Raw genomic sequence first — 19,261 nt, forward strand, 5'->3', positions numbered from 1 at the left:
TATTGTGCTGCTTGCTGAACAGAGATATGCACTGCATGCATCTCCCTGCTTTTTTATTTAATTTATTCTGTGGATCTGTGCCTCCTACACCTTTCCTACTGCTTGTTAAATTTTCCTTCCCCAGTCATCGGAGGGGAAGGGGAGGGGGTGCAGCTCCAAGGAAACAAAGCCGTATTCTTCAATAAAGATGGCCATATACACACAGAAAGATAGTGTAGAACAGCAATGTCAAGTCGGAAATAGTAGAGGGACCAACCGCAGGGAGCCTACAGATAAGTTGACTAGTCCTTCGTCCACTGCTTGCCTTTTTTTAGGCACAGCTTCATAAGTTCAGGTCCTCTTTTACAAACATTGATACAGTATTTGGGCACTGTAACACATGCACATGTAAACACTGACTTTTTTTTTCTGTAAATGAGTACTAGGCTAAAAAGATCTGTGATTAATTTTTTAAGGTTCTTGTACCTGAACTGCTCCAATTGGTATTTTGGTTAGTGAGCCTTATTTATATCCCCATTAGTTTCCCGGTCAACTCATGAAAATGACTAAAGAAATATATTTGAGTTTTAGTGTACTGTGCAAAATATACTGTAACTAGGTTACTAGGCCTTTATAAAAATGTATGCATTTCACTGTAAAAAAAAAAAAAGTCACAATTTCAAGGCCTCTGATAAAAATATAAAAATTGCAGTACAGTAATTGCTTTCAAATGATTAAACATTGAGTAGAAAGCAACTGTAAACAATGAGAAAAAAATTAACTGCATGCTCAAGGTTCCAAAATTCAGCGCGTTTTTGTTCTGTTTTACATCCTCTCTTGGTTCGTTTTAAGATACTGCTTATTGTTAGCAAACCATCTCATTGTGTGAAAAGAGACATTTAAATGATGGCTAATGAGATCAACAGCATCTGTTTGTGGTCTGCGTGGTCTGTCTTCCGAGTTTCATTGCTCCATTAGAACCATTCTGATGTGGATCCAGTGGAGGGATTCTCCGACCTGCAATAAATACACAGCCATTTTGTCAATAATTTGAATTGGCACTTTCTTTAGATCTAATTTATTCACAAAATAATATTATGTGTAAATTGATCATCAGAAAAGCTAACATTTAAGATAAGCTTATTTTAACAAATATCCTTTAACATATGGCAGAAGGTTACCTGTATAATAATTTCTATAGCTTATATTATCACATGCATAATTATTACTACATGTTCTCATAACAGAAGCGTACATTATATGGCCAATACGTTTCTTGACATCCAGCTATTAGATCTATGTGAGCTTGTTGGCCTTAATGCTCCAAAACCATGGGCAATAGTATTGAAATTCCCCTAACCCCCTTTTTGTGACTGTAACAGCCTCCATTGTCCTGGAAAGATTTTAGTGTGTCTGTAAGAACTTGCATTTAGGTATTGATGTTGAACGAAAAGACCTGGCTCACAATAGGCAATCCAATTTATCCCAAAGATACTCAGTAGGGTTGAGGCTAGGGGTTTGTGCAGGTCATTCAAGTTTTTCCTTACCAGGCTTGCCAATCCCCTGAGGATGTGTGTGTACATGAAACGCATTGGGAGAGGCCTACATGCTGACATCACGCTGCCGTTTCCAGGACAGCAGCTATCTTTGCAAGTCCGTCAAGGCTTTTTGTTTGTTTTATTTAAATGCTTATGCTGCAGCTTTTTGATTGGAATTTTTAAATGGACCATTATATATACCGTAAAAAACACTATATTTAGCATTTTCTGGCTCCATCTAGTAAGCTTTCTATACACACTTTCATCCATTTTGCAGGTGTCCTGTGCCATGGAGCACTTTGGTGGACCACTTTGGTGAAGATTGGTTGTTACACTCGTTTAGACATTATATTTCTGGTGAGTGTATAAAGGGAGAAGGATTGAAATTACCTGTTCTCATTTTCATGTAGTGGAATGATTGTGTAAACTTCAAAAGATTTGATAATACATGCATTTATATAGCATTTTTCTGGTGAGTGCATAGAAGGTGGAGGTTCAGTGTCACCCTTCTCATGTTTACGTAGTAGAGAATTCTCTACAGCTTTGGCGGATCATTGAACTTAATATTTTTTATTGGACTTTATCCATGGACGTTTTGTTTATATTATTTTTATAGCACTGGATTGTATGTATATTTCCAGCACTGCATTTTTCGTTGTTTGTGTTCATTTACAAGGTTTGCTTAGTCACCTTGAGTGCCAGTGGCCTTCTACCTCTGAGTGCTTACTATTTTCTTTGTTTTATCTGCCTTTACAAACCTGTCTTTATGCACAGGGACATTTTCATGCTCCCAGCACATTGGGTGAAGATGTGGGGGTGGCAAGCTCAGAGGGGGCAGCCCTAGATGTCACCGCTATCCCTAACAACTGGGAGATCAGCCCATCTAGTAGTGGTGGTGAGGGTAGTGCAGGTAGGCTTAGACAGTTGGTGGTAATAGGGGATTCTATAATCAGAAGGACTGATAGAATAATTTGGCACCAGGATCGCCTCAACCGAATGGTCAGGTCAGACAGGGGTCAGACCCTATTGGTAGGTGGAATGGGGAAAGATTGGGGGAGAGCTATGGCAGAGAATAGGAAGGTTCCCATGTTACAAACAACCATTGGAAATTGTACTATTTGTACCAAAAAAACTATTTTGCAAAATAAGTGTGCAAAATGTGACAATGAGATAAAGTGTTTGTTCACCAATACCAGAAGTCTACCAAGCAAGATAGAAGAGTTGGAGGGTCTGGTGCACGAGGAGAACTGTGATTTTATTGGTATTGCTGAATCTTGGCTTCATTCTTCACATGACTGGGCTATTATAATTCCTGGCTATGCTCTCTTTCAGAAAGACTGGGTAAAACGTGGTGGTGTTTGTCTGTATGTGAGAAGTGATCTCAAAGTGAGTGTAAAAAAGGACCTATTTGGTGGAGAGTGTGATGAGTCTGAAGCAGTATGGGTGGAAATGTACATGGGTGTGCATAATACGAAGTTCATTGGAGTTGTTATAGACCTCCCAGTATTAATGAGGAGGTGGAGACTCAACTCATTGCACAGATAGCAAGGGCTGCAAGGGCTGCAGCAGTGATAGTAATGAGGGATTTAAAAAATCCCGACATTGACCGGAGTAGAAGCACTACTGCAACAATTAGGGCAAAAATGTTTTATAAACTTATTGCAAGACAATTTTATGGTACAGTTTATTGAGGCCCCGACTAAAAATGATGCTCTGTTGGACCTGGTAATCTCAAACCATGCAGAGCTTATTACTAATGTTCATATAAAAGAACATCTGGGTAGCAGTTACCATAATATGATTTAATTTACTTTTAGCTGTTAGCAACAAACGCATACATGAAATATAAAAGCATTAAAATTTAAGAGAGCAAATTTTACAAGGATGAGGGCTGCTCTTCAAGACTTAGATTGGGAAGGAATATTGGCATTGAACAGAACAGAAGTGGGAATTCCTCAAAAAGACTGTATGTGAACACATTGCAAAGTATATTCCCATAGGCAATACGTTTAAAAGGCTAAAAATAAAACCTATGTGGCTCGCGGCCAAAGTTAAAAAAAAGCTATAAATAACAAGAAAAGAGCATTTAAAAAATATAAAAATGTGTTTAACTGTTACAAAGAATATAACCGAATATGTAAAAAGGAAATTAAGGACACACAAATTTAAAATGAACAACATATTGCAAAAGATAATAGGACAAACTCCCAAAAATTATTCAAATATATAAATAGTAAAAAGGTCAGGTCTGAGCATGTAGGCCCTTTACAAAATAATCTGGAGTGGGTGACTGGGGACAAAGAGAAGGCAAATTTATACTTTCTTCAGCTCTGTGTATACAAAGGAGTATGGGGGAGCTCATGACCATAATGGGGATGGTATTGACACAGCCCCAAATGATCCACAATGGCTCAAAAGTGATATGGTCCAGAAATATTTAGACAGAATAAAGGTGGATAAAGCACCTGGACCAGATAGCATCAACCCACGCATCCTACAAGAATTGAGCTCTGTCATTTCAAAGTCTTTGTTTCTAATTTTTAGGGAGTCGCTAAGGACTTGAATAGCACCACTGGATTGGCGTAAGTCCAAAGTGGTGCCTATATTTAAATAGGGATCAAAGTCTTTGCCAAGTAACTATAAACCTGTTAGTTTAACTTCTATAGTCTGGAAGATACTGGAGAGTTTAATAAAAGATCACATAGATGAGTTCTTGCTGGAAAAAAGTATTTTAAGCAACAGACAGCATGGATTTATGAAAGACAGAAGTTGTCAAACAAACCTGTTTTCTTTTTATGAGGAGGTAAGTAAAACAATGGATAGAGGGGGGGGGCTGTGGATGTAGTATACTTGGATTTTGCAAAAGCCTTTGACACAGCTCCCCACACATGGCTAATGTGTAAGGTAAAGTCTACAGGCTTGGAAAGATCAGTTTGTAAATGGATAGAAAATTGTCTAAAATATAGAATTCAGAGAGTAATGGTTAATGATGCTTACTCTGAATGGTCTAAGGTTATCAGTGGTGTACCCCAAGGTTCAGTGTTGGGACCCTTACTTTTTAATATCTTTATAAATTATATAGGGTCTGGGATTAAAAGTACCATTTCAGTCTTAGCAGATGACACCAAGCTTTGCAGTGGAATAACTTACTTACAGGATGTCTACAACTTACAAGCCAACCTCAATGCACCGTTTCATTGGGCAACTATGTGGCAAATGTGGTTTAATGTTGATAAATGTAAAGTTATGCACTTCGGGGCAAAGAATATGCACGTATCATACATACAAGGAGGAGTAGAACTGGGGGAATCCAAAGCGGAGAAGGATTGGGGTGTTCTTGTAGATCTTAAGCTTAATAATAGCATGCAATGCCAAGCTGCGGGTTTCCAATGCAAGCAAAGTCCTTTCTTGTACTAACGGAGGCATGAACTCCAGAGAGAGAGACATGTAACTAAAACTGTTCCAAATGTAGAGTCTTCAGGTGTCTTTTTATCTGCCATCAATGTAGTTTGTCCAAAGGTCCTTTTACAACACAAATAAGCACCATTTTGGAGCTGCTAGGAAAGCTCCTTCATCAGGCAAGAGTAATGCATGTATCACTTTTGTCTGACCAAGGGGCTCTACTAGAAGCCCTGAAGTGATGCTAATTTGTAATTACTCAAAGAGCTCTGGACACACCACATGGTGTGTAAATGCATCAAGCCATTGCATTCACACCAGGCCATGTATGTTCTTATTAGTTGCGTTCAATAATATTTAGGTATCAGAATTACATAATTTGTGATTAAACTATTTTAGATTGTACACCAGTAAAAGGACAAAATGCATTGTAAGATAAGGAATGGGATTTTTGACTTACCGTAAAATCCATTTCTCTGATGTTCATTGACAGAAACAGCTCATTCTTCTTCTTAACCATTGGGTTATACTGTCCCCTACAGGAGTAGGACACTAGGCAGAAAAAAGTTTGACTATGCCTATGGGCAGTCCCAGGGGTATACACCCACTCTCAGCTATAGACACTCAGTTTTGTTACAAGCAGTGTCAGAAGAAAGCCAACTCCACAGAGGGGTGGGTGCTGTGTCCGTCAATGAACATCAGATAAATGGATTTTACGGTAAGAAAAAATCCCATTTTCTCTTTCTTTCATTGACGGACACAGCTCCTGATTTTTCTTAACCATTGGGACCTCCCAAAGGAAAGTGAAACATGAGGGGTGGGAAAAAAAGCAGAAATAAATTCCCAACGCTAACCATAGCCAACCAGGTAACATGGAGCTCACCCATAAACAACTGGAGCTCACTTGAAAAAAACAATACACCCTCAAAGAGGACCAGGTCCTCTAAACAGCAGCCAGCAAAACCTTGTGGCCAAAAGAAGCATCCGCAGATGCCAACACATCTACTTTGTAAAAAAATTGTAAAAGTGTGCACTGACGACCAGGTGGCCTCTTTGCAAACCTGCATCACTTGATGACGGAAAGCCCAGGAGACACTAAACACCCTAGTAGAGTGCTCCTTGACAGGGAAAGGAGGAACCTGACCCCTGATGCAATATCCTGTACCACCGCCTGTCTGATCTATCTGGAAATGGTCGCAGAAGAAGCAGACAACCCTTTGTGAGGTCCCTCTGTGAGCCCAAATAGAGAGTCTGACTTCCTAAAAGACTCCGTAGCTGCCAGGTACACCCTAATTGCCCGAACCACACCCAAGACATGCAAGGTAATTTCCTTCGGCTGTTTAGCCTGGGACACAGAGAAGGCAACACAATGTCTTTATTCAAATGACAGTCGAAGACCACCTTAGGAAGGCATAACAGACAGGGGCGAAGCTGTTAGGATCCCAGGGTTGCCCGCACTAAAGGAACTAAATGTCGGACACCCTGAAGAAAGGTACAACCCAGGGAGTATGAGGCCAAAGGTCGTTGGAAAAAGCCCGCCAAAGCTGGCCCTTGATGGTACTCAAGACCAATTTCTGTTCAAACCCCCGTTAAAGGAAGGTTAAGATCTGATCCACAGAGAAGGAGCGAGGATGAACCCCAAGAGACTCACATCGCGCAATGTACGTCTTCCACATACAATGGTAAATCTTCCTAGAAGTAAATTACCTAGCTTTCAGCAGCGTAGGAATCACAGACTCAGACAAACCTCCATCCTTCAGCACCTGGCATTCAAAAGCCAAGCCATCAAAGCCAGCAACTGTAAAGCAGGATAGAAGATCAGTCCTTGGGACAGCAGATCCTCCTTGAGAGGAAGCCTCCAAGGAGCATTGGCGACCAGCTGTACCCGATCGGCGTACCAAGACCGGCGAGGTCAGACTTGACAGAATCCCTTCTGCTTTGATCCTGCACAGGAGTCATGGCAGAAATTTGAGAGGGCTGGAATCAGTCAGCCCACCTTAGAATGCCGGATATTTACCGAGCCGCCAGGACACTACTTGTGCCCCCTTGGTGATTGACATAGACCACGGCCGTGGCATTGTCCAAATTAATTTGTACTGGACACCCCTGAAGATGAATTGTCCAATGAGCCAAACAAAGGCTGAGCGCTCAGAGTGCCAGAACAATAATCGGCAGTCTGGACTCTGCCAGAGTCCAGACCCCTTGAGCACATCTGTGCTGAGGACGCCTCCCCAACCGGACAGGCTGGCATCCATGGTGACAACTGCCCAGTACAGGGGGGAGAAAATGAGGCCACATCTGGAAACTGTAGATCCTTGTCCCATTTCATTAGAATCTCTTTAGCAGAGTACTTGTGTAGATGACTGTCTGCTGAACAACAGAAGCGGAAATGCCTCCTGCAATTTCTGGAGTTTTTCCAGAGGAAGAAACACTCTGGCTGAAGATGAGTCCAGAATCAGACCCAGATAGTCCAAATTTTATGGACAGAACCAAAGCAGACTCCTGAAGGTTCAGAATCCAACCGAACTCAGAGGTCACAGAGCAATCTCCAGTTCTCCATCAGAGCAGTCCAAGACTCCGCTCACAGAAGAAAATCGTCCAGATACCCCAATACGCTATCCCCCACTGACTCAAACAATACCAGCAACTGGCCCAACACTTTTTTGAAGACCCGAGGAGTGGAGGAGAGACCAAGGTCCACGCCACAAACCAATAATGCTCCTCGCCCACAGCAAAACTGAGGAAGCCTTAGTGACCGGCACATATTAAAATGTGCAGATAGGCCTTCTTTGATGTCGATAGAACCAAAAAGAAATCCCTTCTGTACTCGCACCAGCAGTTTAGCGCCTTGAGGCCCAGAATTGAACGTAACTTGCCTTCCTTCCTGGGAACTATAAAGCGGTTTGAGAAAATAAAAAAACTTTCCGAAATCGGAACCGGAACATCACCCCTTGAAGGAATAAGTCTTGCACTTCCCCTAAGAGATTCATAAGTGATCTGGGGACAAGTGAGGGTTGGAAGGGAAGAACCTTTCCCGAGGATAAGACCGAACTCAATCTGGTAGATTAACTGAATACCTTTGTGGACCAACGTGTTCTATACCAGGTAAGACCATTGATTCCGAAACCAGCAAAGACATCCCCCCACCCCAGATACAGGTGAGGGCGCCCCTTTATGCAGATGCAGCCTTGTCCGCAGGTCTGGAAGAGCCCCCTCGTGGCTTGCCAGACCAGGTCCTCTTGGAACCTCCGGTGGAGGCCCTGACTTTTGATCCCTTGTCTTGAGACCCTGAAGGACGAAAAAAACTCTTTTGAGCTGAGAAGAATGGCCCACGTTTACGACGGGGCTCCTTGCCCTTGGTAGTCTGCGGAAGAAGAATATTCTTCCCCCCTGTGAGAACCTTAGCGATGTCATCCAAGGAAGCTCCAAACAGGCAATCCCCTACAAGGGGGAGATCAGATAAGGTCTTCTTGAAAGTCTGGTCCACAGACTGGTATTTCAGCCAGATAATACGCCGAAGGACCACTGCTGATACAGACAGCCTAGAAAGCAAAGGAGCTGCATCCAAGAGGCATCACAGATAAACTGTAGCACCTGGACCAACTGATCTGCCAGCTCCCCAAAGACAGGGGGAAGTTGTTTCCTCTCCAGGTCCTGGCTTAAAAGTGTAGCCCACTCGGTAAGAGCTTGGGACACCAGGGCAATAGTAAATACCAGCCTAAGTGCTGAACCAGCCACAGCAAGCATATGGCGGGCCAGAGCCTTCGCTCTCCTATCAGCTGGGTTTTTAAAGGCCGGGGACACCTCAACCAGAATGAAGGTAGCTTTATTTAACCTGGAAACCGATGGCCACTACATGTGGGACCGTCCTCCTTTAATGCAGTTAATCCTCATAAGGTCATTGCAAGCAAAAAGCACTTAGGAACCACTGCTTTTTGGACAACCCCACTGTTTTGTGATAATGTTGTCAAAGTAAGCAAAAAATGGAACACCCTGGCTGCTTTGGAGGGCCTGTTGGTGCCAAAAGGGACCGGCGCCTCCGACGCGGCATCAGCCACAAACCTTAATTTTTTAAAATGTCACGCACTGACACAAACAGTGCATCCACCAGCGCCTTTTCATGCGCGGCTAGAGGAGCAGAGGAATCATCCTCACTATCTGTGCACTCAGGGTGCATAGATGCAGTCCCAGTAGCGTCGCTATATATATGAAGCTCACCCAGAAAACATAACAATCAGGCCGCCAACTACGATCTCGCAAAGGGGACACCGACCAAGGGCCCATGAATGGACCACATACTGGCCCCTGAAAAAAACAAGGGGGTCGCCCTCCGAGTCCTCCATAGAGGGCATAATAGGAAATAACCCCCTTTAAAAGGGGGTTGCCTGCTGTGAAACGGACGCGCAGGTAGGGTACCCTGATCCTGGTACTCTGGTCCCGCAGTGTTAAAAAGGGGCAGGTGCTTCACACAATAATGGTGGCAAGGCTGTCATTAAAAAAATGAAGCGCCCCCATAACACCATCCCTTCCAAGGGAGGCGCCAAGGTGACCACATGGCCTAGCAGGCCGCGGCCTAAATTTTTGTGGAAGCCCAGTCGCAAGTGCACGGATCCCAGCCCAGCAGATGCCCAAAGGAATAGTGGGGACTTAATCTAAACGCACTGGGGCGGTCCCCCCAACAGAGGTGCCCGACTCGGCCGCGGCCCGGTAGGCCGCAAGTCACGGCCCAAATTTTTGTGGGCGCCTAACCACTTGGACGCGAGCCCCAGTGGGCAGTGGAGGGGAGGGCGGAAGCCCAAACGGGAGGCAGTGGCTTCAGGCCGCGGCCTAAATTTTCAGCCAGATCTGGCCGCGTGAGGCATGTACCTGCGGATGCTAAACTATCCGCTCTCCCAGCCCAACAACTGCCGCAGGGAGCCCAGAGGACATCCCTGCCCTAGTCACCAACCCTCAGGGTGACAGGGAACCCTGCTCAATCCCCCGTTGCACACCAGGAAAACCTGGTCAGCAGCAACTCCAAACCAGCCCCCCTTAGGAGCATGTGGCAAAAGCCAGCTCATAACCTCACTCGGGGGGGGGGGGGGGCGGCGAAAGACCCACAGTGACCACCGAAATTTTAGAGGGGCTGGGGGGAAGGAGGGGGACCCGGGGGTCCCACCTTCCTAGGGAGGGGCCCACGTCTGCCCCAAAACCCTCAAGGAGTAGAGTGGGGGCAGCTACTTACCATACAAAGAAAAGGGTTGGCACCGCTCTGGACAGACCACCGCTCCATCGTAATGTGGGTGCTGTTGGCCAGGAGAAACTCTGCGACTCAGGCCGAGGCCAGGTCTTATGCATCCTCACGAGACGTTTAACTTGCAGACCAGCCGCGGCCGACCGCACAGGTCTCACAGAAACAAAATAGATAAGATAGGATAAAAATTAAATAAAAAAAAATCACCAGGACCAGAGATCCCAGCAAGGGACTAGGTCCTTACTCCTGACTAGGCAGAAGAAAATCAGTGCCTATAGCTGAGAGTGGGTGTATACCCCTGGGACTGCCCATAGGCATAATCAAGCTTTTTCCTGCCTAGTGTCCTATTCCTGTAGGGGGCAGTATAACCCAATGGTTAAGAAGAATCAGGAGCTGTGTCCGTCACTGAACAAAAGAGAAAACTGCTTTTGCAGCTTTCCCCAGGTTTTGGTATACCTGGATAGGGCTCTGTAGTTTGGAGATCCCATAGTGCCTTGGGTGGGATGGAGTCTTCAACCCTGTGTCCATGTTTTGTGGATGACCAGCAGGGTGTGTGCTCAGGTGTACATAGCCCTTATAATGGTGGTAAAGGAATATCTCAGGGCTCCCAGTTGGAGACGGCTCCACCCAGGAGAGACAGGAGGTCTCCAGGAGTGAGAGGCTGCAGATGGCAGCCAGAGCACGTGTGTGTGCAAGACACAGATAACGGCCTATGGACTAAAGCCAGAATGAAACTGTCGGCACAGTTTCATTCTGGCTTTAGTCCAGCACAAAGAGCAGAGGTGCTGTGAGAGCTCTGACCAGCACAAAGAGCAGAGGTGCTGTGAGAGCTTAAGAGCCAGGTGGGCTAGAATTTTCTTTTTATAAGTATCCTCTATATGTTATGAGCTTTCCTTTTGCCATTTAATAAAAATGGGCTGCCATGCCGTAAAACTGAAGTACTGACTGACGTGAATCACTTGAAAAATGCATCTACCACTAGAGCTAATGATCCCCCATATTTCAATATACACTGCTCAAAAAAAATTAAAAGAACACTTTGAAAACACATCAGATCTCAATGGGGAAAAATATCATGCTCGATATCTATACTGATGTGGACTGGATAATGTGTTAGGAATGAAAGGATGCCACAACATTTGATGGAAATGAAAATTATCAACCTACAGAGGGCTGAATTCAAAGACACCCCAAAAAAATCAAAGTGAAAAAGCCCATTTCAACTCTTCTAGGAAGGCTATCCACAAGATTTAGGAGTGTGTCTATGGGAATGTTTGACAAAGCGCATTTGTGAGGTCAGACACTGATGTTGGACAAGAAGGCCTGGCTTGCAGTCTCCACTCTAATTTATCCCAAAGGTGTTCTATCGGGTTGAGGTCCGGACTCTGCAGGCCAGTCAAGTTCCTCCACTCCAAACTCGCTCATCCATGTCTTTATGTACCTTGCTCCAAATCATTTGGTGGAGGGGGAATTATGGTGCAGGGTGGTTTTCCAAAGGTTGGGCCTGGCCCCTTAGTTCCAGTGAAGATAACTCTTAAGGTGTACCAGAGACATTTTGGACAACTTCATGCTCCCAACTTTGGGGGAACAGTTTGGGAATGGCCCTTCCTGTTCCAATATGACTGCGCACCAATGCACAAAGCAAGGTCCATAAAGACATGGTGGGGAGTTTGGGGTACAGGAACTTGACTTTCCTGCACATCCTGACCTCAACCTAATAACACCTTTGGGATGAATTAGAGCGGAGACTGCGAGCCGGGCCTACTCATCCAACATCAGTGTCTGACCTCACAAATGCGCTTCTGGAAGAACGGTCAAATATTCACATAGACACACTCCTAAACCTTGTGAACATCCTTCCTAGAAGAGTTGAAGCAGTTATAGCTGGAAAGGGTGGGCCAACTCAATATTGAACCCTTCGGACTTGGACTGGGATGCTATTAAAGTTCATGTGCGTGTAAAGGCAGGCGTCCCAATATTTTTGATAATATAGTGTATATAAATACCATTTCTTCCATTTTCCTGTAGGTGTCAGCTTTGACACGATAGCAGCCCATAGCAGTGCTGCAAATTCCAGAGGATGCCTGAAGAAGGGAAGACAGCACAATGTTTGCAGAGAGCAGGAGGTGGCAGCAGAGGCCCAAGCCCATCCTCAGTCCTAGTAACAGAAGCAACTCTTTTCGTATATGTCACTTTTATAGATTTCAAAGAAAACATTTCAAGGAAGAAATGCAAAATAGGGACACTTGGCTTTGTAGGTTAGAATTATCATTTTGAAATTTTGCTCACTGAAGTTTGGAGTTGAGGGTGGGGAATTTGCAGTGGTAATAGGATGCAGAGTATACATCAAAAGGAAAATACACACTGCTAATATAAATAACAGAAAGTCATATATTTACTTATATCACGGAAGAGTTCCTCAACATTGATGGCATTCTTTGCACTGGTTTCAACAACGATTGCCCCAATTGAGTCTGCATATTCCTTGGCATCTTTCATTGATACTTCCCTGAAATGAAGACAAACACAAGTTACTTATTTGGTCACATTTACATAACAGACTGTGAGAGGTTATATTAACTTAAAGCCGCTCTTCAGTAATTTTCTCATCGTTCCATCTATTAAATCCTTTGCCCTTGTTGTTTTAACCACTTAAGCCCCGGAAGATTTTACCCCCTTCCTGACCAGGGCCTATTTTGCGATTCGGCCCTGCGTGACTTTAACGGACAATTGCACGGTCGTGCGACGCTGTACCTAAATGAATTTGGCGTCCTTTTTTCCCCACAAACAGAGCTTTCTTTTGGTGGTATTTGATCACCTGTGCGATTTTTTGATCATGCGCTATAAACAAAAAAAGAGCGTCAATTTTGCAAAAATAGCAATATTTTTCACATTTTTTTGTATGAAATTCCCCCCAAAAAAATGTAAAAATCAAAATTTTTTTAACATTTTCAGCCAATTTGTTTTACGCTACATATGTTTGGTAAAAAAAATCGCAAAAAGCGTATTTTGATTGGTTTGCGCAAAAGTTATCACGTTTACTAACAAAGGGAAAGATTTTTGTCATTTTTGTTTTTTTTTTTAACGCGTAATGGCGGCGATCTGCGATCTTTTTTGCGGTACTGTGAAATTGCGGCAGACAGATCGGACCCTTGACTGACATTTTTGACACTTTTGGGATTACCAGTGACATTTCTACAGTAATCAGTGCTATACATATGCACTGTTACTGTAAAATTACACTGGCAGTGAAGGGGTTAACTTTTTTTGAGAGGGAGGGGCTGTGTGTGTCCCTAGGAGCGTGATTCTAACTGTGATTGGCTGTGGCTTGAGCTGTAGGAACAGTGATCAACGGTCCTACATAGTAGAACCGTATGATCACTGTTTCTACACAGGGGAGAATGACAGGCGGCTTGTTTACATCAGCCGCCTGACTTTCTCCCTCTGCAGCGACGATCGCCGAGTGACCGGCGGACATCGGGTCCGCCGGTCACACGCACGGGGGGGTTCGGGACCACGAGGGAGCGAGCCTCCGGGGGCGCGCGCTTGCTTCCTAGACCCTCACAGGCTAGCGACGTAGATCTACGTCACTTTGCCTGTGAGGGGCTGACTGCCGACGTAAACAGTCGTGCGGCAGTCGGCAAGTGGTTAACATTGGATAGTAAAACATTTGTTTTTTTCTGCCAGTAATAACCTTATACAGCCCACTTCCCCTTTCTTGTCTGGTCGTTAGCCTAGGCTAATGACATCATGCACAGCTCTCTCTCTAACTCCCGTTAGAGTTTGCCAGCAAGGGAGAGAGGAATCAGTCATAAAAAAGCCAAGGAGAGCTAGAGGAGGCTGGATGAGGGTGGAGATAACAGGAGACCGCAGAGATCAATGAGCATTAATCAAGAGCGGAGAAATGTTCCGGCAAGCAGTGGTGTGAGTGTATGTGTCTCAATATATGAGTGTGTGCGCCTGTATAGATGGGTATGTTTATATATACTGTATGTGTGTATGTGTGTGTCTGTGTGCCTCTGTATGTCTGTGTAAATCCAGGAAGTGAACAGTCAGCAGCTTCAGCTGCCCACAGTTAAAATGGCTGCAGCCAAACTTAGTGGAGGGAGATTTCTGCAGCATTATTGGCGAAAACAGAATCACATTACATATAAAATAATACGCAAAGTGGTTAGAGGAAAGCTTCAGAATGGCAAAGATGTTTTTATTACAAATTATGTGAGCAGACTGCAGTTCCTTTAACATTGTGCTTGCCCATGAAATGGCGATAAACGACAGTACATTAAATTATCCACAGGTAAAACTTTACAGGCTATAAGTTTAAAGTTACACAGGAGGTCTGGTGCCAAAATTATTGCTGAATTATTATTGCTCTCGCTCTGATGTTTGTGGCGATACCTCAGATGTGTGCTGCGATTACAGTTTACATATGCGTGCTGGACCTACGCTAGTCGCGCTAGTCTGAATGGACCCTTCGTTTTTTTAATCAACTGTAGCAAGTTTTCCAGGCCTATGGCCTGATGTGGGTCTGCCATCAGTACCGGTAACCTCTCCAGCCCATGCGAGCTGCGACCCTGGGTGTGAGAACTGAGGCAGCCACAACTCCGGCATCTTTGTTTGTGGTTTTTATTGAATTAAAGGGGATGGGAGAAGGGAATGAGTGGGATACTCCTTTGGGCTCCCACTAATTACACTTGGGACCTTGCTTATGAAAAATGCCCGTTGGCGCTTCCTTGACACCAGCCGGCGCCAGCCAACTCTCACTAACTCTGAAAACACTCTGTAGAAATATAAAAGTGCTGAATCCTCGACTGGTAGTCCAGAAAATCCAGGACTAAGAACTGTAGAACCTTTGGCACTGTTGTCAGTAGCAGAGCCAGAGGGCTAGCTGGGGTGGCCAATTGCCACCCCAGACGAAGTCCTTGCCACCCCTGTTGCCACCCCGCTGAAAACATTACACCTTAATCACCCTCGTGCAGTGCTTCTGCCATGGCCACCGCCGCTGTGTCTGTTGCTCTCTGCCCCTGGCCGCTCAGCTCCCGAACCCAATCCTGTCGGCGCCGTCCACTGTAGACAGGTGGGGGAGATGTGCGGTGCGGAGATTGAGAGGGACTGTCTGGGGCAGAGACTAGCCTGTGCAGCGGCCGCCCAGCGCAGCGCAGGAGAGAACCAGGCAGTGAGCAATCGAAGAAGCCGGCGCGGAGGAGGAGTTGGACGACAGGAGTCCAGTCAGGACTCAGCATCAGCAGCATCGCCAATCGCCATCAATTATTCAGGCTCAGCAAAGAAGGCGGCGGGGGAGAGGCCAGAGAGCTGGTGTCTGTCTGTGGTGCTGCAGGAAAAACCTCGCCTGGGGAGTCGGGACAGGTGAAAAAAGGTAGGTAAGAGACTACTACTGTAGTACTGTCTGACTGTACTAGTGACTGGCTGAGTAGTGAGAAGTCTGTAAAGGAAAGGGGATCGATCTTATAGGGATCCTGCCCTTGCCCAATGCCTGGCCTGCTGACTGTAAGGGGAGATCTATATGGGGGACCTCACCTCACCCTGGCCTGCTGTAAGGGGGGGATCTATATGGGGGTCCTCACCTCACCCTGGCCTGCTGTAAGGGGGGATCTATATGTAACAGTCACTGAATACTTTCCCCTGCCCTGACTGGCTTGAGGTAGTATGATGAAGAATCCTGTATGGCTGTAGCTTTAACTGACACACTCTGTATACTTCAGGGCCCAACTACAGGTGCCCCCTTTTTCCTTGAACTCTTCAGGGTCCACTGAATATGTACCCCCTTTTACAGCTAGCTGACACTGGATCCCAGAACCTCTTTCGGAGTGGTCGCCTCTAACTTCAGGCAGACCCCCACGGGCAATCCGCAGTACTCACGATCTGTGTAGGCTTTCCTGGGATTGAACCCTTCTCGCTCTCCGCAGGCTCTCGGCACACCGGATCCCCACAGCTCAACTCAGCTCTCTCTGTGGACACTAAGGTGACACCCCGTGACATCCACCTTCCTCAGACAGGAGGAGAGACAGCCACACTCTCCCTCCTGGGACTCTGCTCCCCCCAAAGACACCATGCCACGCACTTCCCTCCATACTTATACCCACTCCCAGAATACTTTGCAGCATAATCTGCCTTCTGGGGTAGTTACAAGCTGGGATGTGTCCCCTGATTGGGCTTCCCACACTGCCCTATGAGAAGCCTCTCACATGAGCTAGTGGGGACACTTCTCCCCTCAGCAGGCACATCTGGAAGCCATGACACCGCTAGATAATCACAACCCTGCTGTTAGGCAGACAAGGCCCACTATACATTTACCTAGCACCTACCTGTAGGGTGCTACACAACTTTATTTCTATCACAAGTAATGAACAGCAACTCTTGCGAAAGCATGGGCCATGACAGGTCTTCTTTACGGAGAGATCTGAGGTATAAATTGAATCTCACCTATAAACAGTGGTGGTATTCAAAAATTTTAGTAACCAGTTCTGACTTTCCCAGCAGAATGACCAGCATGCCCCCTTTCAATGCACAGTGACCAGCGTGCCCTTTTTCAATGCATAGTGACCAGCGTGCCCCCCTTTCAATGCATAGTGAGCAGCATGCCCCCCTTTCAATGCACAGTGACCAGTGTGCCCCACTTTCAATGTACAGTGACCAGCGTGCCCCCCTTTAAATGCAGTGACCAGCGTGCCCCCCTTTCAATGCAGAGAGACCAGCGTGCCCCCTTTCGATGCACAGTGACCAGCGTGCCCCCTTTCAATGCACAGTGACCAGCGTGCCCCCTTTCAATGCACAGTGACCAGCGTGCCCCCCTTTCAATGCACAGTGACCAGTGTGCCCCCCTTTCAATGCACAGTGACCAGAGTGCCCCCTTTCAATGCACAGTGACCAGCGTGCCCCCTTTCAATGCACAGTGACCAGCGTGCCCCCTTTCAATGCACAGTGACCAGCGTGCCCCCTTTCAATGCACAGTGACCAGTGTGCCCCCCTTTCAATGCACAGTGACCAGTGTGCCCCCTTTTAATGCAGAATGACCAGCGTGCCCCCCTTTCAATGCACAGTGGCCAGCGTGCCCCCCTTTCAATGCACAGTGGCCAGCGTGCCCCCTTTCAATGCAGAGATCATTGTGCTCGTGTCCCCTTTCAATGCAGAGACCAGCGTGTGGCGTGCCCTCTTCAATGCAGAGTGAACAGCGTGCCAACTTGCCAAGCCTCCAGACCAGGCCAGCGTGCTGCGTGCATGCCCCCTTCAATGCAGACATCATTGTGCCCCGTTCAATGCAGAGTGAACAGCGTGCCAACTTGCCAAGCCCCCAGACCAGTGACTGTCACTTACCTGTTGTAGAATTGTAGGCAGCGGCTTCTGCTCTTCAGTCCCCACGTCTCCTCGAGTCCTCACGCGTCCCGCCTCCTCCTGGCCATTGGCATTGGCCGAGGAGGAGGAGGATCCGTGTGACAATAGCGAATTTTCATTCGCTATTGTCACACAATGGGTGGGCTTGGGGCGCACACTGCTCTGCGCCTCGGGTCCACCCTTTCCTTTCCTACTAGAGCCAATAGGTGGGGAGTCGGGGACTGTCTGGGAGGCCGCGGCCTGCAGGAGAAATGGGTGACGTCACTGGTTGCTAGACGCTAAGCGGCTCTAGCCTAGCAACCAGTGACTGTGTGTGGGCTCCGGCCGCCTCCCTGCAGAGAGACAGCGCAGACAGGGGAGGGAGCAGCAGATCGGTCATCAGCATGGTCAAACTCAAACGGTTCTGCAAACTTGCAAAAAGATAGTAACCGGTTCGAACCGGCTGAATCCCACCACTGCCTTTAAAGCATTTACCTGCTTGCCAAGAGATTTGAACTCATAACCTCTCAATTACAAGCCCAGTGCTCTATCCCCTGTGCCACTATCACAGCTGCTTATGATCATGCCTAGACTGGGAGGTCCTTACCATCTGCTCTTGAGGGAGCCCTTCTAACTTTAACCACTTGCCGACCGCTCACGTTGCTGCTACTGCAGCAGAGCGGCTCGGCTGGGTCCAGGTTTACGTCGCTGGATTCCTCCTTCTCTCTGCAGCGCGCAGCTCGCTCGCGCTGTATTCAGGTGAGGTGAGGCGGGGGAAAGAGTGAGGAAATCCGCCTGCTTGTGTAAACAAAGCGGGCGGATCTCCTCTGTGACAGGCAGGGACAGATCACAAGATTCAGCATAGCTGAACCTGGGATCTGTGTCTGTGTCACACAACCCCCACACACGTCAGTAAGCATGAGGCACACCTTTAACCCCTTGATCATCAACAGTGTTAACCCCTTCCCTACCAGTGTCATTATTACAGTAACAGTGCATATTTATAGCACCGATTACTGTAGTAATGTCACTGGTCCCCCCAAAAGTGTAAAAAATGTCAGTTAGGGGTCCGATCTGTCCGCTGCAATGTCGCAGTCCCGCAAAAAAAATCGCAGATGGCCGCCATTACTAGTAAAAAGAAAAAAATAAACAATAAAAATGACAAATCTTTCCCGTAGTTAGTAAATGCAATAACTTTTGTGCAAACCAATCAAAATACGCTTATTGTGATTTTTTTTACCAAAAATATGTAGCAGAAAACAAATTGGCCTAAAATGTTTGAAAAAAATTGATTTAAAAATTTTTTTGGGGAATGTTATATATCAGAATGTGAAAAATATTGTTTTTTTTTTTCAAAATTGTTGCTCTTTTTAAAAAAAATTTAAAATAGCACAGGTGATCAAATGCCACCAAAAGAAAGCTCTATTTGTGGGGGAAAAAAAAGGACATCAATTTTTTTTTTAGGTACAGTGTCGCACGACCGTGCAATTGTCCATTAAAGTAACGCAGTGCCGAATCGCAAAATATAGCCTGGTCAGGAATGGGGTAAAATCTTCTGGTCTTAAAGTGGTTAAAAATACGCTCATTGAGAACTTTTTCGTCAAAGACATGTAGCTAAATACATTTTGGCCTAAATATATGACAAAAATTGAATATATTGGATATTTTTTTTAACTGTCAAAGTAGAAAATGTAAATTTTTTCGCAGAGTTTTCGCTCTTTTTTTTTATTATAATGCAAAAAATGAAAAGCGCAGAGGTAATCAAATACCACCAAAATAA

General features: G+C 45.8%; 1 protein-coding gene across 1 annotated transcript in view; it reads right to left on the reverse strand.

Moving 5' to 3' along the window:
• Positions 1 to 428: 428 nt before the first annotated feature.
• Positions 429 to 19,261, reverse strand: part of RAB31 (RAB31, member RAS oncogene family) — a 74,142-nt gene continuing 55,309 nt past the window's right edge. Inside the window, exons 6-7 of the mRNA XM_082258520.1 lie at positions 12,549 to 12,658; positions 429 to 996 (exon numbers count right to left, since the gene is read on the reverse strand). Coding sequence (XP_082114646.1) covers positions 899 to 996; positions 12,549 to 12,658 — 208 coding nt within the window. The 3' untranslated portion in view covers positions 429 to 898. The remainder of the gene's footprint in view (positions 997 to 12,548; positions 12,659 to 19,261) is intronic.

This window comes from Pelophylax lessonae (assembly GCF_965119305.1).
Source record: "Pelophylax lessonae genome assembly, chromosome: 5".
Taxonomy (NCBI): Eukaryota; Metazoa; Chordata; class Amphibia; order Anura; family Ranidae; genus Pelophylax; species Pelophylax lessonae.